General features: G+C 41.9%; 1 protein-coding gene across 41 annotated transcripts in view; it reads right to left on the bottom strand.

The window, feature by feature from the left end:
- LOC143018069 (MAP/microtubule affinity-regulating kinase 3-like) overlaps positions 1–27,500 on the bottom strand; it is a 500,962-nt gene that overhangs the window by 28,616 nt on the left and 444,846 nt on the right. For 32 of the 41 annotated variants that reach the window (XR_012965728.1, XM_076173146.1, XM_076173149.1 and 29 more), the window contains 3 exons: positions 22,495–22,722; positions 21,624–21,851; positions 20,865–20,897 (listed from right to left, as the gene is read on the bottom strand). Coding sequence is in view for 40 of the 41 variants with exons in the window: in XM_076173146.1 (XP_076029261.1) it covers positions 20,865–20,897; positions 21,624–21,851; positions 22,495–22,722 (489 nt within the window). In the remaining variant the exon portion in view is untranslated. Of the gene's footprint in view, positions 1–20,864; positions 20,898–21,623; positions 21,852–22,494; positions 22,723–24,584; positions 24,660–25,551; positions 25,609–27,500 lie in introns of all 41 variants that reach the window. The other 9 variants (XM_076173161.1, XM_076173167.1, XM_076173163.1 and 6 more) reach the window with 5 other exon arrangements.

Here is a 27,500-nt window from a genome sequence, read left to right as displayed (position 1 = left end):
TGGAGTTAGCATGTTTAAAGTTGCCAGTTGTTAATTTCTATATGGCATTTTAAAAATGTATATATATATATATATATATATATATATATATATATATATATATATATATATATATATATATATATATATATATGACCACAAATGCAAAACTTTGGTCAATTTCTATATAATACTCTTTATATAGTCAAATGTTATTATGCACTATGACTTTTCCCTAGAATCTTTTATATTTTCCATGTTTATATCGATCCTAAAATGGCTGAGGGATGGGTGGGAGGGAGTATGGGGGATGGGGGAGTGTGAATAATATTTTGGCACAGCCCGAAGGGATTTCTTCCAGTCTTCTCTTTTTCTGCAAATGGGGATGGTTACATGAAGTGGCCTTGCTGTGGATGTACTGTGTCATGCTACATTGCTTATGACCCTGGACAGTGGGTGAGATGCAGGTATAACCAGTTATCCAAAAGGAGCCAAGCTAAGTTCGGGGGAGGGGGGGGGGTTGAATGGGAGTGGAGTACATGGGGATGGAATGGGTAGGAGTGGATTTTATGCCTTTGTTTTTGGCTAACTCCTTTGTAAGGGGGGAAAAAGGCCATTAGTATATGTATGTAAAATGGCTGCCCCCTCCTCCCCCACCCCCCATAAAAAAGAAAAAGGCATGTGTATCAATTTTCTGTGGTAAGAAAATTATGTGAGAAATATTTAGCAAAAGGTAAGGATATCTTTTGGGCTTTCATGGACTTACATTTTCACTGTTTTGAGATTTACAAGCTTATTGTGAAATTTTCTACAGTTTTTATCTTAAATACAAAGATTATGTTATGTAAATTTATGTAAGGGATATGTGAGATTGTAGACTGAGAAAAGCAAGTAAATACCTTGGGGGATTAAAAAGTGTAATGAGAAACAGAATTTTGGGAATGGATGCTAAGAGGAGATTGTATGAAGGGGTGATTGTGCTGACAACACTGTAAGGGGCACAAATATGGAATATAAGAGAGGAAGATTTTAAACGTGTTTGAGGTGAAATGTCTGAGAAGTAAAGTAGGGGTTACTAGGCTGGACTGTGTGAGAAACAAGGTGAGGAGGAGTGTGTGCGTGGAAATGGAGATGGGCGGTAGGGTTGATGAACGAGTGCTGGGATGGTTTGTACACTGGAAAGAATGAGTGAAAAATATTAATAAAAGAAGTGTGGAAGGCAGAGGTGGATGGAGTGAACACAATGGGGCGAGTGAGGATGAGATGGATGGATGGAGTGATAGGGGCACTGAGCAAGAGGAAGATGTTGGTTGAGGAAGGAAAGGAGAAGGCAGAAGATGGGTGATAGGAGAATGGCTGTGTAAGGATGATACTGTGACACATGGAAGGGAGTGGGTGAGGAATGGGGGGTTAGGGAGTAGTTATGTGTGAATGATATTTTAACACATCTTCCAGTCTTCAATGTTACTGCATGAGGGGATGGGGGGGGGATCCTCTCCATTTAAATGAAGCGGCCTTGCTGTGGTTGTGCTGCATCTTGCTGCATTGCTCCCAGCCCAGGGCAATGGGCAAGATGCAGGGATGACCTATCATCCAGGAGCCAAGATGAGAGGGAGGAGAGGGAGGGGTGGTGAATGGGGGGTGGAATAGGTGGGGATGGAATGGGTGGGGATGAAATGGGTGGGAGTGGAATTATGCCTTTTGACTCTGGCTACCTCCCTTGTAAGGGGGAAAAAGCCAGTGGTATATGTATGTAAATTTATGTAATTCTTGACAAAACTATATTTGGTTACCTATCTATATACCATGGGTTCCTTGTCCCTTATAAGAGAGCGAGCCTATTTTACTTTTAACACTATAAATGCACAATGAATTTTAAAGTTGTTCATTACATGTCATGGCACCTTTGTTTATATGCTCACTCTCCCTTACCTTTAGAAGCTGGTTGCAGCCCTTGAGGACAATATTGCATTATAGAGGTGGTATCATAGAGGCAGTAGAGGATGTTAAGGGAACAGAGGAATAGCAGAAGTTTAAAGCAATCACCATTAGTCTCTAATCATAAAAGAAGACTGCAATACTCAGGTCTGTAAGAATGTCACTGACGTCCCTAAAATATTGATTGCATAATGCTTACAAAATCAATACTCTATACAGAACTAATATAGTGATACAACAATAATCAACCATTCAATCCATTCTCCCAGGTCTCTTTTGCAACAGACCCAAGGCTTTCAAGTAATTTGGACATTGTCATTGGATTAGCCTACAAGTCACTAAAGGAGATTTTGTGTTGCTGTCTGGATAAGGCTACAGTATAACAGTGTAGGATGAGGTGTTCAAAATCTGTGTAGTGGCAATTTGATTCTGTGACCAGGCCTATACTCAGTGATTGAAAATCTGCAGGAGTTTGGTGAGCCTGGAATCTGGTGGTCAGTCTTCGAGTGGTTCATTTGTGATCTGTTTGTGTATGTGATGCTGTGTGGGTATGACAAGTTGCAGGTGGTAGGTTACTATAGATGTTTCAGTACTATGCTGCTAGTGTCCTCCTCTTCCTAAATGACTGTGCCTATGTTATGTGATGGAATGGGTGGGATTGAGGTCTGTTGCACAGAACTGTGTTGATCATTCTCATGTGATGCTCTATGTGAAATATTTTGGTTTCTGTGTGATGTTATATTGGTGTGGTTTTAATGTATTCTATTATCTTTCTGTGTTTTGTTTCGAGTAGTTTGTAGGGGACCATAATGATAAGACAGTTTAGTCTGGTTCTTATGAACTGTGATTAATTTCTTTCTGCCATCAAAAACCTATATTTGCTGATCTTAGTAGGTTAATTTTTTGTTGATTTTCATGGTTAGGTCCTTAACCACTTCAGTATGATGATGCCTACATGGGCATCGTGAGGCATGAGTGGGTACATGAGGATGCTGGCGTCGGCATCTTATTATATATTTTTTGTGTGAACTGGTTTGATCATGTTTTCTGTTTTTATAATTACTTAGAGTAAACGAGAACAAGTAATACAGCAGTGCCTTTATATTTTATAATGAGTGTAGTGTGATGCATCATTCATATGGCAGCCAATGCTGAGCATGAGAATTTGACTCATACTGAAGTGGTTAATGTGTGGGCTAAGAGATGTGGGTATAAAAATAAATAAATAAATAAATAAATAAAATAAAAAAACGAGACCCAGCATGTTAGGGTGTTTTATCCAGTAAAAGTTGGTCAGTTAGTATCAATGTTTTATGTTTCTTTGAGCTATGGTCGAGGTAAGCAATGTCACTGATGATTTTTGTTGGGTGGATTCCATTCTGTTTTATCTCAACCATATTTGTAATTTGTCTATGTTTGCATGTTCTTAGCAGCTATTTTGTTGTTGCTATGCAGGTTCATACATACATATACCAAAGGCTTTTTTCCCCTTTACATGGGAGGCAGCAAAAAAAGAAAAAGGCATAGAAACAACTCCCACCCATTCTATCCCCTACATACTCCACTCCCCTCCACCTTCTTCCCTCCCTCACATCTTAGCACTTCCTGGATGACGGGTCATCCCTACATCCTGCCCAATGCCCTGGGTCAGAGGCAGTGTTGCAAGACACAGCACATCCACAGCAAGGCCGCTTCATTAATTCGGCGACCCCCCCTCTCCGTCCCCTCATGCAGAAAAGGAGATGGGGAGAAGGTTTGTACATACATACATACATACATATACCAAGGCTTTTTCCCCCTTCCAAGGGAGGTAGCCACAAAGGGAAAGGCATAAAAAACACTCCCACCCATTTCATCCCTAAATACACTCCACACCCCTCCCACCCTTCCTCTCATCTGAGCACCTCCTGGATGACGGGTCATCCCTGAACCCTGCCCACCGCCCTGGGTCAGAAGCAGTGTCGCAAGACACAGTACATCCACAGCAAGGCCGCTTCATTTAATCGGCGACCCCCCCTCTCCGTCCCCCTTTGCATATAAGGAGAGGACGGGGAGAAATCCCTTCGGGCTGCGTCAAAATTTACTCACACATACTACCCCACCCCCCACCCCCCCGCCCATTCCTCCTCATGCAGTCACATCATCATCCATATACAACCAAGGGACGGGGAGAGGGACTAGGCATCCTTCTCCCTGTAGCCCCACGGGGCACACATCCTAAAGACAAAAGTGAAGGCATAAGGTTTGTACATACATACATAAATGTACAAAAAGACCTCTTTCCCCTTAAAGGGGGGTGGCCACTATGGAAATCATAAAGATGGAGTGGTAAGGGAACATAAGAGTACAAAACTGAGGTTTAGAGTTGGTGGGTGAGAAAAGGAGGATATACAAAGTGAACCAGTGGTTATTTGTAGATGACACTGTGTATGTGGCTGATTCAATCAATCAAATGTCTTGAGTTTCACTAGGCGGAAAACCTGCAGCCCCACGGTGATTGGCAATGGTCTTCAGAACCTCCCACAGATCTCTTTGAGAACAAACTTTGAACTATTGTCTGTATTGTAACAATGTGGAACCATTTCCACGTCACTGGCTGAAAGCTGTAAAAAGAGGAGAGCAGTCACCAGCCATCAACTATGTGCAAAACAGCACAATAAATACTGCTGAAGTTGACAGAGAGATCTTGGGGACAGTGGAGACAGAATATCAGCCCCTCACAGCTGCACTTCTTGACAGAGGTGAGGAGGGTTGACATGTTTTCAAAATGGGCAACTTTGCTGTCCATCTTGTATGACCACCACATGCAGGTACCCATCACTGGTCCCACATGGCTGATTCAAAGGAGACTGAAACACTTGATGACAGAGTTTGGTATGTGAGAGAACACAGTTACAAGTGAATTTGAGCATATGTAAAGTGATGAGATGTACAAGGTATGATAATGGTGGCTGGCTGAATGTGAGTATGAAGGGCAACAGGCTTGGGAAACTGAAGAATTATATGTATATGGGGTCACATGTTGTAGTGAATGGACTGGATATGCAATTGAATTGTAGAGTATAGAAGGCAAGTGAGTGTCTGAATGGAATGAAAAGTGTTAGGAGAAATAGATTTTTGGGGTGAATGCAGAGGTATGAAGGAGTGATTGTACTCGCAGTAGTGTAATGAACAGACATGGAATGTAAGGGAGTCAGTGAGGACGAGTTACTGTTTTTGATATCAAATGTTTGAGAAACATGATAAGTTTTACAAAAATATACAAATACCACAGGCTTTTTCCCCCTTACAAGGAAAGTAACCAAAAAGAAAAAGGCATAAAAAACATTCCCACCAATTCCATCCCTAATACACTCCACTCCCCTCCACCCTCCCTCTTATCTTGGCACCTCCTGGATGATGGGTCCCTGTATCTTGTCCACTGCCCTGGGTCAGAGGCAGTGTCGCAAGACACAGCACATCCACAGCAAGGCCGCTTCATTAAATCGGCGACCCCCCCCACCTCTCTGTCCCCTCATGCAGAAAAGGAGAAGACAGAAAGAAATCCCTTCGGGCTGTGTCAAATTTTGCTCACACATTCTACCTCAGCCCCCATCCCCCCACCCATTCCACCTCATGCATCACATCATCATCCATATACAACCATTCTCCATTCACCCGTCTTCTGTCCTCTCTCATCCTTCCTCAACAGACATTCCCCTCTTCCCCAAAGCCCCTTTCACCCCATCCATCCATCTCATCCTAGGTCGCCCCCTCATGTTCACTCCCTCCACATCTGCCTTCCATACCTCTTTTACTAATCTTTCTTCACTCATTCTTTCCTTGTGTCCCAACTATCCTAATACTCTTTCATCCACCCTATCTCCCAGCTCCCTTACCACCCCTGTTCTCCTCACCTCCTCATTTCTCACTCTAGCCTAGTAACCCCTATCATACTTCTCAGACACCTCATCTCAAATACATTCAAACTCCTTCTCTCTTCCTCTCTTATGTTCCATGTTTCTGCCCCATACAGTGCTGTTGGCACAATCACTCCTTCATACAATCTCCTTTTAGCATCCATTCCCAAATGTCTATTTCTCATTACACTTTTTAATCCACCAAGGCATGGTGGTTAGTGAAAAATGTGGAGGCAAGACATGGAATGGGGTGGAGAGGGCATTGTCAGATATGGTAGATCAGAATGCTAAAGTGGTTTAGGTATAAGGAAAAAAGAATGAGGAAAGACTAGTAAAGAGAGTTTGGAGAGGAGAAATAGATGGAGTTAGCTTAAAAGGAAGATCAAGAATACGGTGGATAGATAGGGTGAAAGGGGTTTTGGATGCACATGGAATGTATACCAAGCATGGATGAGAGGAAATGATGGGAGTGGAGGGAGACTGTGAATGAATAAAGAAATTACAAAGTCAAAATAGATGTTATTCTCATCTATCTATATAACAAAGGCTTCTTCCACCTTATAAGGAAGGCAGCCAGCCAAGTCATTTAACCCACCCAGACTCATCCCACTCCCATCCATCACTCATTTGTTTCTCTTTTATTTTAGCTCCTTGTTGTGGATGAAGGACCACCTGTCTCTTGCCCACTGCCTGGGTCAGAGGCAATACAGTAAGACACAGCAATTCTAGAACAGGGCCTCAATGCTTCATTTATATGGTGTCCTTCCCTCCTTGTCCCCTCTTGCAAAAACTGAGAAAATGAGTAGTCTCTTTGCACTGCATCAATTTAGAGTCTGTTCATAACCATTCTCTACTTGCACCTATTTCTCTCTTCTCATCTGCATTGTGAATCACTCCAAGGGGATGAGGACAGGGTGCACCACATGATGAAACAGTGGGAATAAACTAGCTCCTGTAGTCAGGCCCTGTTGGAGCAAAGCTGTGCATCACTGCATTACCTTTGACCTAAACAGTTTGACCGGGGACAGGGATGACACTTTACCTCAGAGGTCCTGAGCTGGGAGGGGACATATGATAGGTACCTGCTAATGGTGATCCTGTAAGATGAATGTCAATAGTAAATCATCATCTTGGTACCCATCTTCAAAACCTGAAAAATACTCACCTCTATCTATAAGGTGCAGCCCCTAGGGGCTGACACTGTCCCTGAACCAGATCCAATATTTCTTAACTTCAACTGTATTTCCTCAATTATTTGACATAGGGAGAGCTGAAAAATTGGAGACTACTCCCCTCCTGCTATTACTATTACTACCACCTGGATACACAGAAACTGCCCCACACTAATACAACACAGACAACATTCCAAAGGGTCTTTCCATGTGACAAAGCCCGAGTATAATTATCCTTCAATATGTTTATTATCTTGTACATCCCAATTTCAACTTCAATATGAGGATAGATGGGGGGGGGGAAGAGAGAGAGAGAGAGAGAGAGAGAGAGAGAGAGAGAGAGAGAGAGAGAGAGAGAGAGAGAGAGAGAGAGAGAGAGAGAGAGAGAGAGAGAGGGAGAGAGAGGGAGGGAGAGGGAGGGAGAGGGAGAGGGAGAGGGAGAGAGAGGGAGAGAGGGGGAGGGAGAGAGGGGGAGGGAGGGAGAAAGAAGGATAAAGAGGGTTTGGGAGGGAGGGAGGGAGGTAGGAAGGGAGAGAGAGAGTGACAGAGAGAGAAGGGGGCACAACTTGTACAGTATCTTGATAAAAATTTGGAGCAGGAGCAATGTATAAAAGAGAATAGTGGTAATGTGAACCTGTGGTCAACAAGGGACTACTGCACTGGAATCTCAATTCAGTAGCATGTGATCAGTAATGCTAAAAATTGACGATACTTTGGAAATATAAACCAGTACAATTCCTGTATTGGCTGAGAGCAGTCAGTGGTTTTGTCATCACTTTCTTAATGCACTAAGTAGTAGCCAAAACAATTATCATTGTTGCCTGCAAGACCTGTTGACTGGACACTTGACAGCAAATGGTAACAGTCCTCAGACTCTCCTGTCATCCTCTTTGGGGAGAAATATTGGACTATTTTCCAAGTTGACTTTATCTAAATGTAATATATGGCATTGGGGTTCATGGGATCCCATCTCTCTCTCCATTTATCACACTTAATAAAATTTCTCATTTATCAAGTTCATTCATGTTGTCCACCTGAATTATCTTATCTAGTTTGTTCCACAAACTGATGCATCAGTTTGGAAGGTTATGTTCTTCACATTCTTCCAGCAGGCTGCACTTTTTTTTCTTTTGTTCTCTTGATGTTCTTCCATCCTATATGAACAGATCATCTTTGGGGGGGGAGAGAGAGAGAGAGAGAGAGAGAGAGAGAGAGAGAGAGAGAGAGAGAGAGAGAGAGAGAGAGAGAGAGAGAGAGAGAGAAGAGAGAGAGAGAGAGAGAGAGAGAGGAGAGAGAGAGAGGAGAGAGAGAGAGGAGAGAGAGAGGAGAGAGAGAGGAGAGAGAGAGGAGAGAGAGAGGAGAGAGAGAGAGGAGAGAGAGAGAAGAGAGAGAGAGGAGAGAGAGAGAGGAGAGAGAAATCTAAAGATAACTATCATATCACCTCTTTCTCCTCACTTTTCTGATGTATGCAGCCACAGTCTATTTGTTCTCTCAGACCAGTGATCCTTCTAGTTACTGTCATTTGTACGCTATTTTTCTTTTATTTTTTCTTATTATGTGTTGACCATACTATTAGTCATCCCTTAACATACACATTCTTAAAAATACATGGATTGATGGATTACTGCCAGGAGGAATATACACTGTTTTGGGTACCCACAGGTTACTGCTGAAATTAAAAGTGCACATCGCTTGTTACACCACACATTGCATACCACTCACCATGATACCTGGTGTTCCTGCTATCCTGCCTCACTAGAACCATGCTTGTATTAATATCTAGATTGTGTTTTCTTGTCATGTTAATAATGACACACACTACAATATAAAGTACAGTACAAGTATCTAGGAAGTGGGAGGTACATTATTCATGAAACATTCGTTTTTGTTGTCAGTAGTGGTAACAATATGGGGGTGGGGGTGGGGGAGCAGGGATGAGTCAAGTTAGAGGCTATCCAGTTTTTTAATACCAAGTACTGTACATACTGCACATTATCTATTGCTTCAGTACCTCTTCCGCATTTCAGTTTTCAATAAAAGTGTTTGCAAACATGAACATAGATTTTTTTTTAAACTTAAATATCTAAATGAAGGACCTGGGGTATACTATACCATATGTAAAAGGGAGGGTAGACAAAAATGCATCTTTTCAATATAAATGGGTATCTATTACTCAACCCCCATGTATGTTAAGGGACTATCATCATCATCGACTGGGGGCACACATCAGGGAGCGCACTGCTTCACTCAATAGACCCATCTTTGTCCCCAGTCTCTCTCTCAGAGCAAGCTCCCATGCAGCCACCCTTCCTTCCCACTCCAAACAGCTCTCGACAGGCTCAATCAACTTGCCCCAACCATCAATTCTGTGGGATTCTCCTTCTTCTCCTCCATTGAGGGTTGTCTCTTGTGGAGTCAGACTATTGTACTGTGTATTATAGTCTGGGGCAAGATTTTCAATTATTTTGTCATCATATCTTCATCAACATAATGACATGACACTTAACTTTGTTAACAGCTTACATGTCTATCCCATTATTCTAATTATTTTTTTTCTGGAGACACTTTATCCCTAATCAAGATGATCACATCCTTTTCTATATTACTGGCATATAATACCAGAAGGGAAGCATTCATTGGCTGTCAGCTTTCCTTGTATGAAAAGGTGGAAGAATAATAATTATTGTCTTGTGTATCACTGATTGTAAACCTTTAGCACCAAATTGGCTGCCAATGGTCTTCAGACACTCCTACATATCTCTTTGGAAAAAAAAAAAAAAATTCTGTTGGTGAAAAGGAGTGGGGAGTATATGCATGAAGTGCATAGTCCCTTGCAAGTGGGATCCAGGGTCCACTTATGGCCCCCTGGAAGCTCTGGATTTATAGAAGCTCTTTACTCAAATTTTTAAGTCTTCTTTTGGGCCATTTCCACCAATTTTTTGTAAAAGTTTTACAAATGCTGAATTAAATGGTATTACTGAAGGCAACAATATCATATAGTGAATATATGTATTCATTTAGTATATCCTCTTCTTTGCCTTGCAAATTGCATGTAGTTTAAGTATCTGAAAGACTTTGGTTCATTTATGCATCTGAATGACTTTGGCCTTTATTTTGCTGGCTACTTTGTGACACTTGACTTTGCCTGGTCTGTTCGAACTTCTTCTCAACTGGAGGTTAGATATGATTACCTAGTTGTATTATATGGGAATGGAGCAATGCTCATGGTGACCCGTCTTTGTATCTTTCTGCATCAAGTTTTTTTTTTTTAAAACTTGAATAGTGTTTGCACACACTGTTTCATAATCTAAATTATTCCAGGTATCCAGTACTCTATGTGGGAAGCTATTTTTTTTAGATCTCTTCTATTGTTATCCTTTTTGAGTTTCTTTTAGTGTCCCCTTGTTTTTCCATTGTCCCATTTTGGTAAATCATTCCAATCTAGGATTTCCATTCCTTTCATGATTCTATAAATTGTCAGCACATCTCTTTCTCTTCTTTGTTCCAGAGTTGGTAGTTCCAATTTGGACAATCTTTGTTTGTATGTTAATTTGGAGAGTTAGTGCCAACTTTGTCGTTGCTCTTTGTATTTTAATTTCTTTATATTCTTTTCAGTACTGGGTATCCATAGTGTTTCTGCGTACTCCAGTTTTGATCTTATTTGCGTAACTAATATTTTTTTTTAATAATTTCCTCATCCAAGTAGTCAAATGCCACTTTAATTGAGCTTAATAGGTTGAAGGTATCTCTGACTATTTTACCGATATGTTTGTCTGGTGTCATGTCTTTGTTGATTATTATCCGAGGTCTCTTTCCGAGTTAACTTTTTTAACTACTTCTTCACCAACTTTATAATTTCTTGATATTCTATTTTCATTTTTCCAAACTCCTTTACACTACACTTCTTGATATTGAGGTTCTCTTCCCACTTTTGAGTCCATTTCCAGATTTTGTCCTGGTCTAACTGTAATGATTCACAATCCTCCTCTGTTCATACTTTAGTATTTTTGCGTCATCTGCAAAGAAATTCATATAACACTCCACTCCTTCATCCATGTCATTTATACATATGGCAAACATGATTGGAGCCAGTACCGAACCTTGCGGAACACCACTTATCATTTCTTCCCAATTTGAGTATTTGTCTCTAATTACTACCCTCATTTTTCTCCCAGTCAGGATGTCTTCCATCCATTCCAATAATTTTCCTCTGATGCCACCTATTGATTCTATTTTTCTTATTATTTTCCTGTGTGGTACCTTATCAAATGCTTTTTGTAGGTCTAGAAAGGCATCCACCCATCCATCCCTTTCTTGAATTATTTCTATTAATCTCGAATAGAAGTAGATCAGGTTTGTTGTACATGATCTTCCTAGTCTAAATCCAAGTTGATTTGGATTTGGTACAGTTTTTTCTTCCAAATGTTTAACCCATCTACTTTTGATAACTTTTTCACATATTTTTGCTACTGTGCTTGTTAGGGAGACCAGTCTGTAGTTGGTTGGATCTTCCTTGTTTCCTCCTTTACATATTGGTACAACATCTACATTTTTCCAGTCCTGTGGTACCCTTCCTTCTTTGAGTATTTAATTATATTGTATATTTTGTCTGTTAATTCCTCTATGCATTTTTTCAGTATCCAATTTGCAATTCCATCCAGACCATGTGATTTTCTGACGTCAAGTTTTTTTTATTTGGTCACTGATTTCCTTTTGTGTTACAGTTATTTCCTTCATTGGGGGGGATTTCTCTCTATTCCCTCACAGTTAGGTGAATTTTCAATTGTGGTTGAGCTTATGCTAAGATATTCTGTTTGCTTTCTCCTGTGTTATCTGTACACTTTTCTTACATGATGTTCTAATGGTAAGACAATAGGTTAAGAATTTCTGTCCTGGGGTACCTCTGGACTGACGATCCATTTGTTGCATGGAGATAACCTTTACAGCTTGTATTGCATTCAATGTAACAAAGTTTGGTCTATGATAATAATAATATTTCAAGTTTCAGTGAGTGGAACACCTACAGCCACAGCAGCTGGCAACAGTCCAAGGCCCTCCCACATATCTCCTGGGGAAGAAACTGATGGTTGTCAGTGTTGCATTGCTATGGGACTATTTCTATGTCAGGCTGACAGTAGTAGTTAGGGAACAAGTTCTCTCTGTATGAAAAGGTGCAAGAAATACAGTTGCAGTTGATAGAAACTGTGTGCCTGTGTCAACCCTTCAGGGCATAGGGAGTCAAGCAGTTTTGAAAATGAGCAGATCCACTGTCCATTTTGCAGGACCACTATATGTAGACCATGTGTCATTTGGCTGAAACCACCATCACTTTCAAATAAGGTTTCTTTCTACACAGGAAACATTTGGGAAGGGGGGCATCTCTTTCACTCAAACATGTGGCAGTCTAAACTTTCAGTGGACCTCTGTATATCATAGAACAGGGTCCTATCTTGTATCCAGAAACTAAAATTGTTTTGCCAGCTTCTTCAGAATTTACTTACTGCATGTGAAGACTGCAGGAACTGTTAGGTATCCCGAATCTTTGTTTTCTTATGGGCACCACAGTTCCCTGGTTCATTAGTGCCTTCATTTTTCCACTGTTATATGCTATGGTTTGCATAGTCCTTTGGCTACTACATTATGTATGTATGTGCAACTTGGTAAGAAACTTTTATCTTTGGATTCATGCCATCAATAGTTTAATTTGTTCTTGATACCAGCATTGATCAATTTCACATTGTCTCTTCCCACCTCCATTGCAAGTAACATCGTCCATAAAGGTCAATGGGATCACATGTGACAGAAAATGGTGGAGTGTGGGTGAAGGTAAACTGCAGATTGAGACAAGGAAATAAATGTCTTAAGAGGAATTGAAAAGTGTCATGAGAAATAGGCATTTGGGAATGGATGCAAAGATGAAATTATATGAAGGGATTAATGTGCTAACACTGTATGGAGCATAGACCTGGAATTTAAGATAGGCAGAGAGACATTTCAATATGTTTGAGATGAAATGTCTGGGAATTTTGATTGGGGTTATAAGGGTAGAGTGAGAAATGAGGAAGTGAAGAGAGCTGGGGTGGAAAAGGAGCTGGCAGAAGAGCTGATGAAAGAGTATTGGGATGGTTTGGACATATGGAAAGAATGAGTGAAAAAAGATTATCAGAAGAGTTGTGGAAAGCAGATGTGGATGGAGTGAATGTGGGGGACGACCATGGATGAGATTGATGGACAGGGTGAAAGGGGTGTTGAGCAAGAGGGGAATGTTTGTTGAGCAGGGGACACAAGTGAATAGAGAATGGTTGTGTATGGATGGTATTTTGATGGAGCCTAAAGGGATTTCTCCCAGTCTTCTTTATTTTCCACATGAGGGGACAGAGGGGGTCCACTGTGTAAGTGAAGTGGCCCTGCTGTGGTTGTGGTGTGTCTTCCTGCATTGCTTCCAACCCGGACAGTGGGCAGGAGACAGGGATGACCCTCCATCCACAAGGAGTTAAGATTAAGAGGGAAATAAGGGAAGACCTTGGTATTAAGATAAAGGTTAATAGGCCACACAATAAACAAAAACTATTCAGGCACAATTAATTCCTTATTGTGATCGCAAGTTCCAAGAGTTCATGCCCCAACATAAAAAGAGAACTCCATTGATAGCATATGGCATGGGTGTAGAGGAAACAATTCCAGCAAAATCAAATTCACAATCATGATCCATCTACATCATGGTCCTTTATAATATAAACTCTGGAACAATGAATTCAAAGGCACCATAAAAATTTCTCAGAGTCAGCCTTGATACATGCATTACAGGTCGACCTTGGCCCAAAACATATTATGATGCATGATACATACTACAATATACTTTGGGCTTGCTTGCAATCATTTGTGCCACTGGCCCACATTGTGCCATGGCACTGCAAGTTGCATGCTGACATCTGAAGTGCATGCAACACAGGGTATGTGTGCTGCTTCTTCATATGAATAGGTGGCTTGACATCTTGCAAGTTTGGTAATCTAGTTTTAAGTAATTATTTGCATACATACATATACCAAAGGCTTTTTTGCCCCCTTATAAGGGAGGTAGCCAAAAAACAAAGGCATAAAAACCACTCCTACCATTCCATCCTTAATACACTCCACTCTCCTCCACCCTCTTGTCTTGACACCTCCTGGATGATGGGTCATCCCTGCATCTTGTCCACTGCCCTGAGTCAGAGGCAGTGTCACAAGACACAGCACATCTACAGCAAGGTTGCTTCATTAAATCGGGGATCCTCCCTCTGTCCCCTCATGCAGAAAAGAGAAGACAGGGAGAAATCCCTTCAGGCTGCATCAAATTTTTCTCACACATACTACCTCACCCCCCATACCCCATCCATTCCACCTCATGCATCACAGCATCATCCATATACAAACATTCTCCATTCACCCCTGTCTTCTGTCCTCTCCTGTCCATCCTCAACAGACATTTCCCTCTTCCCCAAAGCCCCTTTTACCCCATCCATCAATTTCGTCCTAGGTTGACCCCTCATGTTCACTCCCTCCACATCTGCCTTCCACACCTCTTTTACTAGTCTTTCTTCACTCATTCTTTCCATGTGTCCAAACCATCCTAATACTCTTTCATCCACCCTATCTCCCAACTCCCTTTCCACCCCCATTCTCCTCCTCGCTTCCTCAATTCTCACTCTATCCAGCCTAGTAACCCCTGTCATACTTCTCAGACACCTCATCTCAGTCAAACTCCTTCTCTCTTCCTCTCTTATGTTCCATGTTTCTGCCCCATACAGTGCTGTCAGCACAATCACTTCTTCATACAATCTCCTCTTAGCATCCATTCCCAAATGTCTATTTCTCATTACACTTTTTAATCCACCAAGGCATTTACTCACTTCTCTCAATCTACACTCTCCCTCCACTTCTCCCTTTCCTGCCACATTTGCACCCAAGTATCTAAAACTATCTACTTCCTCCAGTCTCTCTCCCTTAATACTCACTTCCAGTCTGCTGCCACCTTCACCCCTTGTACATCTCATCACCTTACTTTTACCCACATTTATCTTCAACTTCCTTCTTTCACACACACTCCCAAACTCTGTCACTAACTTCCTCAAACAACAGCTGGCTCACCTCCCACTTTTCTCCATTTTCTTTAACCATTTCCAATCCCTGACCCACCATCCTTGCATTTACCTCTTGCAACACCCCATCCATGTATAAATTGAACAGCCAGGGTGACATAACATCCCTGACGAAGTTCCACCTTTACCTCAAACCACTCACTCTCTCCATTTCTAATCCTGACACATGCTCTACTACTTTCGTAAACACTCTTGACAGCTTCTAAGAGCTTTCCTCCAACCCCGTATATCTGCAAAATCTCCCACAGTGCCTTCCTGTCTAGCCTGTCATAATCCTTTTCCAGATCCATAAAAGCCCAAAAAACATCCTTACCTTTTCCTATAGCTTTCTCACATATCTGTCTTACCACAAAAATCTGATCTACACAACCCCTACCTGTCCTAAACCCACACTGTTCCTCACCAATTACTCCCTCTGTTCCTCTCCTAATCCTCTCAATCAAGATCCTCCCATAAGCCTTCCCAACTACACTCAACAAACCAATCCCTCTGAAACTACTACACTGGCACTTGTCCCCTTTTCCCTTGTAAAGTGAAACTATACAGGCACTCCTCCAGTCCTATGGCACTCTACCCTCTCTTAAACAAACATTAAATAACCTCACCAGCCAGTCCATCACTGCACCTCCTTTTTTCAGACATTCTGCATGACATCCATCCAGACCAGGTGCCTTACCTGCTCTCATCTTAACAACTGTCTTCACTTCATCTTTCCTTATTTCTCCTCCATTTTCCTCATTCATCATGGTCATTTTCTTAGCACTTCCCACTGCAGCCACTTTTCCCTCCATAACATTTAGCATACATACATACATACATATACCAAGGCTTTTTCCCCCTTACAGGGGAGGTAGCCAAAAAGGAAAAGGCATAAAATCATTCCCACCCATTCCATCCCTGAATACACTCCACACCCCTCCACCCTCCCTCTCATCTTAGCACCTCCTGGATGACGGGTCATACCTGCACCTTGTCCACTGCCCTGGATCAGAAGCAGTGTCGCAAGACACAGCACATCCACAGCATTTAGCATACATACATACATATACCAAGGCTTTTTCCCCTTACAAGGGAGGTAGCCAAAAAGAAAAAGGCATAAAATCATTCCCACCCATTCCATCCCTGAATACACTCCACCCTCCCTCATATCTTAGCACCTCCTGAATGACGGGTCATCCCTGCACCTTGTCCACCGCCCTGGGTCAGAAGAAGTGTCGCAAGACACAGCACATCCACAGCAAGGCCGCTTCATTAAATCGGCGACCCCCCCTCTCTGTCCCCCCATGCATAAAAGGAGAAGATGGGGAGAAATCCCTTCGGGCTGCGTCAAATTTTGCTCACACATACTACCTCACCCCCCATCCCCCCGCCCATTCCACCTCATGTATCACAACATCATCCATATACAACCATTCTCCATTCACCCGTCTTCTGTCCTCTCCCGTCCTTCCTCAACAGACCCTCTTCCCCAAAGCCCCCTTCACCCCATCCATCCACCTCATCCTAGGACGTCCCCTCATGTTCACTCCCTCCACATCTGCCTTCCATACTTCTTTTACTAATCTTTCTTCACTCATTCTTTCCATGTGTCCAAACCATCCTAATAATCTTTCATCAACCGTATCTCCCAACTCCCTTTCCACCCCCGTTCTTCTCCTCACCTCAATTCTCACTCCATCTAGCCTAGTAACCCCCATCATAATTCTCAGACACCTCATCTCAAACACATTCAAACTCCTTCTCTCCTCCATAAAATACTCTGCCCACCTTTCTCTTACTGCCTTCTCTTCCATTATTATCTCTCCATCTGCACCTTTTACCTTTTCTTCTCTACTTGATTCACCTCCTCCTCCTCTCTTAATTTCTTTCCACAACATCTTTTTATTACTTTCAATTATTTTTGTCATACTCTCACCCCATTTCACATCTGCACTCCTCTTTGCCTCCTTTATCTTACGCTTTACTTCTCTTCTCTTTTAATTTTGTACTTCTCATATGACTCCCTCATTCTATTTTGTAACCAATCTGTGAACGCTCACCTCTTCTCTTCTACAACCTTTTCGGTTTCTTCATCCCATCACTCACTACCCTTCCTCCTGTCCTTCTTGCTCCACATACCATCTTTGCACACCTTGCGACTCCCTCCTTAAACCATCCCCATTCCTCCTCCACTCCTAGTTCTACTCTATCCTTCACTCCCTCCCACTCCTTTGTACTACTCCTTTTCTTTCTCATTTAAGCAGTTAGACCAACCTTTAAAAATTAAGAAGTGCATGTCAAGAGTCTAAATGATTTCATTTCCAAATTTGCCAGCATTTTTCACAAACTGTTTCTCTTTACAATGCAATGTACAATACAGAAGTTTATGAAATTAAAATGTTCATTACAGGTCTATTTTATCCCCAGTAATTTTTTTTAGGTATTTTCCTGCAATCCAGAACTTAATAGACATGCAGAGATGGATTTTTTTTTTTTTAAATAAAATATGAAAGAGTCAGAATTGTACCTATCTATACACCAAGGCCTTTTTTCCTCTTATAGGGGAGGTAGCCAAGTCAAAAAGCACATAACCTCTCCCAACCACCACCCTTTCCTCCCTCTCATCTAAGCTCCTTGTAGATGAAGGGTCATCCTAACTCCCACCCACTGCCCTGGGTTAGAAGCAATGCAGCAAGACACAGCACATCCATAGTAAGGCTGCTTCACTTAAATGACAACACCCCCCTCTCTGTCCACTTATGTGGAAAATAGGGAAGATGGGGGTGAAATCTCTTTAGGCTTCATTAAAATATTCACACATTACCAGAGATAGAGACAGAGAAAGAGGAAAGAGAGGAGAGAGGGGTGAGGGGAGAGAGGGGAGAGAGGGAGAGGGAGAGAGAGAGGAGACAGGAGAGAAGAGAGGGGAGGTGGGTCTGGCAGGCAACTGTCATTATTATAATTACATACATATACCAACAGCTTTTTCCCCCTTACAAGTCATTCAGGAGGTGCTAAGATAAGAGGGAGGGTGGAGGGGTGTGGAGTGTATTCAGGGATGGAATGGGTGGGAATGATTTTATGCCTTTTTCTTTTTGGCTACCCCCCTTGTAAGGGGAAAAAAGCCTTGGTATATGCATGTACAAGGGAGGTAGCCAAATTCAATGGCATAAATCCACTCCCACCCATTGCATTTCCACATACTCTGCTCCCATTCACCACACCCTCCCTCCCTCTTCTCTTGGCTCCCATGGATGATGGGTCATCCCTGCATCTCCCCTACTGCCCTGGGTCAGAAGCAATGTAGCAAGACACAGCACATCCCCAGCAAGGCTGTTTTATTTAATCAGTGACCCCTCCCCCCCCTCTCCATCCCCTCATGCAGAAAGAAAAGACAGGGAGAAATCCCTTCAGGCTGCATCAAAATATTATTCACACACTCCCTCACATCCCCCCCACTACCTTCCATGCAGCCTCATCCATATGCAACCATTCTCTACTCACCCCTATCTTCTGTCTTCTCTCTTCCTGAACAGACATTCCCCTCTTTCCCAATGCCCTTTTTACCCCATCCATCATCTCATCCTTGGTCACCCCCTCAAGTTCACTCACTCCACTTCTGCCTTCCACACCTCTTTTACTAATCTTCTTCACTCATTTTTTTCCATGTGTCCAAACCATCCCATCATATTATAATTACTATCAATTAAACCTGGGACAGGTCTCATTTCCATGGGTTTCAAAGACTGGAAACCTTCAACCCCATAGTACTTGGCAATGGCTCTTTGGTCCCTCCTATAGATTTCTCTGGGAAAAAACTGAAATATTGTCTGTGTTGTACAAGAGTGGAACTGTTTCTATGCCAATATCTTATGGTAGGAGGTTCTGTAACCACAGGTTGTCATCTCTCCTTACATGAAAAGGAAGATGAAATACAAAATCAATAAAGAGAAATCCTGGGTGTAGTGCAGAGATTGTCAGTACCCATACACCTTCAGATGGAGGTAAGATGTTCACAAGTTTTGAAGGTGTGCAGGAGGGAGATGATTCTTTCCCATCCATTTTGAAGCACCACCACTTGCAGGTACCCATTGTTGGTTCCACTGTTTGGTTTAAAATGGTAATTTGATCACAATGTATAATGGGTTACTATAATTTGACTTAAGATTAAAAGGAAAATGACTGATATACAGTTGGATGGTGGATGAATGGAGTAGGTATGAAGTTATAGATATGTGGGTACAGACGTGCTAAAAAATGAAAGACTGGAGGAACAGACTGGCCAGAGTTAGGGAGGGAAGAAATCATGAGGTATTCTAACTGCAGTATAGAAAGAAAATATCAGGGGAACCAATGAATGTATGAAGGAATTGTTGTGCTAACTCTTATGTATGGGAGTGAGGCCTTGATGCTGAACGTAAGAGACAAAAGTCATACGAAGGCAGTGAAAAGGAGAGGCTTGAGGGCTAAGTATAGCTGAACAAAGAATTTATTGTATTTGTGAACGGCTTGGGAAGAATTAATACACTAGGCCAACTCTGGTGGTTTGATCAATGTATGAGAATAGACAAGAATAGATATCCTTGGAGGATGCATGAATCAATAAAGCAAAAAGTGAGACCAAGGGGTAGATCATGGACAAGATGGATGGGTGGGTATAGTGAAAACTACTGTAATAGACAGTGGTCAAGATGCTCTATAAGGAAACTTGTGTGGTTCAGTTGACTAAGAATGTATGAACTAAGGTATCTTCCTATTCTGTTGGAGAGATGCACCAGAGATGAACTGTTGGAGAGATGCACCAGAGATGAACTATAAGTATTGCTGGGAAAGAAATGAGGGTTGATTTTCAGTTTATGCAGGAAAGAGAGAGTGAGATATGAGTGATAGAGAGATGCTGTTCTCCCATACCTTGCCACCTCACTTTCTGGGTAAAAGCTAACTGGTTGGTTGGTTGGTTTGAAGTGATGATGGCATGTACAAAGTTGTACATGTTGATCTATCAAGATATTTTTGGATAGATGGTCATGCCTAAGAAAAGTTTGCACAATGAAAAAACAAATTTCCATGATATAAAGGGAAAAGAATTGCAAAGCAAATTTGGTATAATTTGATATACTGTTAATGAATGATTTAACATGATGTTTATGTTGGAATGTGAACATGTCTATGGAAGAATGTTTCTAATATATATTACAATACCATTAGTACAGAAAGAAATATGTATGAACAAAATACAAGACAGTAACTGTAGTAATTTTTTTTTAATGCAGCCTTAAATCGTTCATATCAATACCGGCTGCAATGGTTTTTTCTTGCTGGTATAATATGGTCTAGTTTCAACAGTTTTCCAACTCAGAAAATCATTAACTACAGGTTACTATTTAATTCAGACATTTTGAGTTCCAACCTTAAAATTTATTTAAATGATTAATCTGTAATATATATATATAAATATAAATATATATATATATATATATATGTATATACACACATATATATAAAATGTATATATATTCATAATCACAAAAGAGGCCCTATTATTGAGACTCAGGTGCAGATTATCTATACAATAAAGGGCATTCTTGGTAGCCACACCCTAAAAACGACAAGGAAAAAAGTAGTTGTGACAAATGTGGCAGGACAGGGTCAGGGAGGCTAGAAGGTCCAGGAACTGTGGCAATGTGGGTGGATAGCCCACATGGAAGCCAGCCACCCACCACACAGACCCTACAAGTACAAGACTACACCGAACCTACCTAGTTGCTTGTCTAGGTGGAGTATCCAGAGGGCTGAAAGTCAAAAAAACAAAGCAAAATCAAACCACCATGCACAAACACTAACATAAGCTACTTGACAACAACAATGTATCACACTGTGCCAAGGTTGTCAATAGCATAAAATAAAATAATTAAGAACAAAATTTAAATTGCTTCTTTATGCAGCATATATGCTGGCTCTATTTAGCTAAGTGAACTATCAACTTGAACAAAAGGAAACAAAGTCTTAGGTATAGACCACATCGAAGGCTACTTGATCATGCCATTGTGTACAAGAATCCTTTTGCAATGTCACCTGTTGGTATGACTAATAACAGGAGGAACAGTTGGAGGGTCAAGGAAATGATGGCGCAGTGCCAAGCAAAAGCAATGTGTGGCTTTATGTACAACTGATATGCAGACATTCATCACATGCTGCAGGTTAATGCTGCAATGTAAACTACACTGATACCTTGGCTATCACAGCTTGCTGGGTAGGGTGCTGGTACAGTCAACCAAACTCTTTGCTACTCTATCCATCAGCTTTAATGGTCAACTTCCAAGTAATCAGTGATGAAAAAGGGGCATTTAAGAGGACCAAAATGACAAATGCTACCATTCTCATAGCATCTTGACAGGTCAAAATTCGAAAAGCATATCATGCTTAATATCTTGGTCACTTTGGTCAGCTTCTCCAAAACTTAAGGATAACTTTCCCGACCATAATATGAAATTAAAAAGAGGAAAGAGTGTCCTTACCGTTTAGAAAATTTTGACGACAATTTTGCGAAGAAACTTGCCCTACCCGAGGAGGTAAGGGCGTTGGTATCCTGCGTGGTTAGAGGTGCCCCGACCCCCGAGTAGGTGTTGTTGTTGCGTGTGCGGGTCTGGCCGCTATGGAAGGTGGAGCGGCTGGGCACGTTGCGAGGGAAGGGCGACGTTCGGTTGCTCGTGCTTATGGGGGACACCGGGGTTTTGTTGCTCGCGCTGCAAATTGTTAAGCGCAAACATTTAATGCAATAATTCATGCACATCCCTTATTGGGCCTTTCAACTTGTTACTTGATTAAATAGTGAAATTTACATGATGTGAGTAGAGGGAAGAAAGTTATATCTAATGCAAGTCACAATTCATATCAATGACTCAAGACTACAGTTTATAAATTCAAATACACTGTCATTTTTGCTGCAGCAAAAATGAGTCAAAAGGCAGCAAATGACAAAAAGATTCATCCCAGAGTACATCTACGCACTGCTTAATAACACTGTTAGGGTAAGCAGAGTACAGGCACATGACTCAACACTACACTACATTTGCCATGCAGGGTATAGCTAGCTTGGCCTATCACCCTAGCTTGTTGTGGTTCTTGTGTTTTGACCATAGGTCTTCCTGTTCTAATGGCAAAGAGGACTGGTAGTATCTGTAATGGTGACAGCTGTGTTGTGGTGCACCAGGCCTAATGTTTGTGTTGGGCGATGGTGAGGAGGGGGAGCCATGCAGTAGTCGTCCACACCGAGCACTCGCAGCAAAGCCAAGACAGCGCGGTCAAGCACACAGACACAGAGGTGAGGAGGAGTCAGGGGTGGTAAGGGAGCAAGCAAGATGGTGAGGTTGCAGCCAGACATACTACCTTGACCGTATAGGGTCTAGGGGGTGGTGGTGGTCTAGGGGCGAGAGCTCAACACCGCGGCCCGGACCAGCACCCGTCCCCGCAGAAATGGACGCAGACTTGAAATGACCTTTGGCAGGCCGACAGTTAGTGGTGGAGGTCGAGGGGTGGCCAGGGGACAGGCTGTCCACAGGGGTGCCCCCAGGGGGTGGGGGGGCCCCAGGGGGGTGTGGTGCTGCCGCCACGCCACTGCAGTCACAAGACAACCAAAGTTAACACAGGTCACACACGCCCACATATGACCTCTATAACATTTACACACACAGACATCCAACACAGGAAAACAGGGGAAAAAGTATATTTGGATATAAAAAAGAAGATAAAAAAATAATGATAATAAAAAATAAAATAAAATAAAAAATAAATAAAAAACACAAAAGAAAAAAAATACAAAATAGGCATCCTGTCCTTTTTTGTTTTCTCAAACTACATTCACTATCTGCTATGTTCACTCACTCTCAGAATTATAGCCAAGGGAAGTCTAATGAGCTAAGCTAAAACTGTAGAACTGCTGGATGAGCCACAAGCAGGAACCCAGTCAACAACCCTTTTCAACAAATTTTCAACAGGGCAAGGGGCCCATGGGAACCACACACATTTGTAGGACTGCAGGGGGCAAGGGTGAAGGGGCATTGGGTATAGGGAAAGGGTAGGGATGATATGCAGCCAGATGCCAGGAGGTCAACATGCTGTAAGTATATAGAAGGGCACACTGGTCACAGGATGGATAGAGGATAGGAGCACTCACAATGACATCTCATTGGGCCAAGGTAGGGCTGCAAGGCTATTGAAGGAATGACAACCGCAGCAGCAGCAGCAGCAGCAACATTAGAAAGACGAGCAGTGGCAGCAGCAGCAGCAGCAGCAACAGTTTGTGACAGGTAGCAGCAATAGCTGAGCCACACCAGCATTCATTCCACTGCCCCAACACAACCATTATCCACAATGTGCTTGCTCTTGTCTTGCGTAGTTTAGTCTGGAGCAGTGTCCGATGTGAGTAGACAACTTCGTCTTTTCTATCCTCTACCACTGTACCAATTTGTTACACTGAGCACAATACATGTACAAGTCAAACAACACTTAGGATTTGACATAGGAACTACACATATCTGGTTGTATCCACATAACGAGATGTAACTATGATGCACCTACTGTATCTGTAAAGCTCTTGCTCATAACACTATAACAAGTTTGCACCCACATCTCATTCATTTAACTGATATATGTGATTTTCCTCATCTTACAATATGTATTTAGCTCAATATTAAATTATTTTCTGTCTTGCATCCTTTATTACTGATGTGATTAAACGTTTAAGACCTATTCTTGAACCCTGCAAGCACACTCTCAAGACAAGAGTATGAGTACAATCCATCTACTTTATCTGAGGATAGTTACCACTTCAGCCGCAGTTGCCTGGCATTCAGCAACAATCTTTCTATCATTCATAAGCAAGTGATTCAAGGCCACTTGATAAGGATGGGAGGATCAGTCTTAAAAATGCACTAAAAGAGACTATTTTTTCAACATTCTTGATTTACCCTGTAGCAATTATTTAAGTTATTGCAAGGGATAATTGAAGCAGTCAGTAAAAAGCTACCATTCTCAACAAGGCATTGCCAATATATGAAATACTGTAAAACAAATAAAATAAAGATTGCACATTACAGCTAAATTATCTCTAGCTTGAGTACTGACAACTCGCATACATGGAATTACAAAATTATACCCAACCCCAGGCAATGATAAACATAAAGAAAAAATTAGCAGACATGAATTTAGCACTTCTGCTATAGTGGAATGAAAGGCAGCCGAGTTGTTGGGCAAAGGTTACACTGAGGGGATCCAGGGAAACATTTAGCAGGAGAGGCCAGCCATTCCCAAGGCCACAAGTACAGCTATTAGCTTCACCATTCAATTTTGAACCATACAAAAATAGTCAAAAGACAGCCCCGTGAAAAAAATGCAAATATGTTTGGCTTGGTCATTATCAAACTGAATGGTGGCTCCAATGAAGGCACAGATTGGCTTGAAACACGGCGCTTACCTACCCTCGGATAAAACCACTCAGAGTTTTGCAGGCGAGTCTGGCAGGAAACAAGGAGCGCCTAACAGGAATGTGGACACTGACAGACAAGACAAGACAAGACACAAGGGTCAGAATGCTGTGTTGCTTTCCACTCATCAGCTGCTCGCATCAGCCAGCCCATGAGCTAGTGCTGAGTGGTAGTAGTAGTCACGGTGGTGGTTGTGGAGGTTGTGGTTGTAATGGAGACGGTGGTGGAACTGGTGCTGGTTTTGGCAGAGGACAGGAATGGAGTGGAAGGGCTTTGGTTGGGCTAAAGTGGCCTAAGACTTCATATAACAGTGAGCGGATGGCATGAGAGTTGGGGAGGTCATGTGGAATGGGCTTGGATAGGGAGGGTTAGGTGAAGAATCATTCTTGGTGAAACGACTATGTGATGCCATTACGCAAAAAATGTTAATCTACGAAGTATTAAATGACCATCTGCATCCAAATATAACAAACATTTTATTATTGAAATACACTTGGCCTGAGGCCCATTTCAGCTGTTAATGAATATCTACTGGAGCACATGATAGATTAACAATGCAAAAACTGATGAACTGGGTCAAGACTAGAAGCCTGTGACTGAAGAAGCGTTTGGGTCATGGCAGCACTAAGGACACCACAGGGCCATAATTCATCACAGGGCCATATCATGCAGCTGACTTGAGTTATGGTTACAAACACAAGAGTGGTGCCACTCAGGACTGGGGGACTTGGACCAACCTTGGGCACTGACTGGTCAACTACACCAATAGCACACTAAGGCTTTCCAGTAAAGGAAAAATATTGAAATGAATCACTTCAATATGCAATTTTTGGCGACTGCTTGACTAATTGACACTGATCTATGGTAGGTCCTCCCGTCCTTTGTGAGAGTGTGAGTAATGGGAAGTCATGGCCAAACCAGCAAATGGCACTGCAAACGGGGCACTGGGGCCGTTACTCACTCAGGAGCCGCATGGCTATTGGCTTCCTGGCACACATTCGACTCTCCCTGAGAATTCCTATAGACGGAAGAATTTGACTTCATATATCCCATATAACCTACCTGTTGGTCTTCTATCACTAGAGCTATCTTATCTCTTGCACGCCTTAAAATTTTTTAGACTTTAGTATCAGAGGAAGCTATTCCAAAAATAAAGGCTTTGATATAAATTACTACACACTACCAGTCTTATTCCAACTAAAATTTCCTAGGCTAATAATGATTCCTTTCATTGCTTTGTAAGAATAAACACATACACGTGGCCCATTGTTATTGCTTGGCTCATCACCAAGCATGCAAGCTTTGCCTTGGGGACCTTCCAGAGTCTAGTCTTGTGATGCAATATCTCACCACAAGGTAAAAACACCTATTTACATCCTAGGCTGGTTCAATTATATTAGAATAGACCAAACATTCCATAACCAGCACTATGAAAAAAATCCCCATTATCAGTATATGTCTACATAAGAATATGCAACCTAAGAATAAAACCTTCTGCCTTCACTGTGTAAAAAGTTACTTGCCAAAAAATAAATTATTATATATATATATAAACAACAGATTTCCCCCCTTTATATGGGAGGTGAGAGTCAAAGCACACACTCACCCTACACACACACAAAAAAAAAAAAAAAAAAAAAAAAAAAAAAAAAAAAAAAAAAATAATAATAATAATAATAATAATAATAATAATCTATCTATATACCAAGAGCATTTTCCCCCATATTAGGGAGGTAGCCAGGTCAAAATGCAAGTACCCACTCCCATCCATTACCATTTCCTCCCTCTCATCTGGTCTTCTTATGGATTACAGGTCATCCCTGCATTCTGCCCACTGCCCTGGGTCAGAACCAATGCAGCAAGACAATGCACATCCACAGCAAGGCCGATTCACTTAATCAGCAACCCCCCTCTGTCCCCTCATACAGAATACAGGGAAGACATAGAGAAATTCCTTTGGGCTGCATCAAAATATCATCCATACATAACCACTCCACCCCTCACTTCCTTGTATCACAGTATCATCTATACACAGCTGCCATACTCCTGCCTCCTCCCTTCCTTGCTCAACAGACACTCCCCTCTATCTCAATGTCCCTTTCACCCTATCCATCAATTTCATCTCTGCTCTCCACACTTTATTTTTACTAATCTTTCTTTACTCATTATTTCCATGTGTCCAAACCATCCCAATACTCTTTCATCATCTCTATCTGCCAGATCCTTTTCCACCTCCACTCTCCTCCTCGCCTTATTTCTTACTCTTTCTAGCCTTGTAACTTCTAATACACTTCTAAAGACATTTCATCTCAAACACAATTCAAGGTTCTCTCTGCCTCTCTTTTAATTCCAGGTCTTTGTCTCAAAACAGTGCCGTTGGCACAATCACCCCTTCATTTAGTCTCTTCTGCATCCATTCCCAAATGCCTATTTCTCACAACACTTTTTAATCGCCCAAGGCATTTACTTGCTTCTCTGATTCTACAATTTACTTCCACCACCATTCCTCCCTTTCCTGCCACATACAACACCAAATACCTAAAGCTATCCACTTCCTCTAGCCTCTTTCCTTTCAGACTTACTTCCAACCTGTTGCCATCCTACCTTGTACATCTCATCACCTAATTTTTACCGACATTTATCTTCAATTTTCTCCCATCACATACCTTCCCAAACTCCATCATCAATACCCATAATCCCTCCTCTGACCCTGCCACAAGTGCAGTGTTGTTAGCAATCAACAACTGGCTCACCACCTACTTTTTACCATTTTCTTTAACCATCTCCAGTCCCATGCCCATGACCCTCGCATTTACTTTTGCAGCACCCCATCCATGTACACATTGAACAGCCATGGCTACATGGCACAGCCCTGGCAAAGTCCCACCTTTACCTCAAACCACTTGCTCT

Source organism: Oratosquilla oratoria, chromosome 34 (assembly GCF_046742065.1).
Source record: "Oratosquilla oratoria isolate Oo_2021 chromosome 34, ASM4674206v1, whole genome shotgun sequence".
In the NCBI taxonomy this organism is placed as follows: Eukaryota; Metazoa; Arthropoda; class Malacostraca; order Stomatopoda; family Squillidae; genus Oratosquilla; species Oratosquilla oratoria.
Note: the sequence above shows the minus strand (reverse complement) of the source record. Positions and strands in the feature narration are given on the sequence as shown.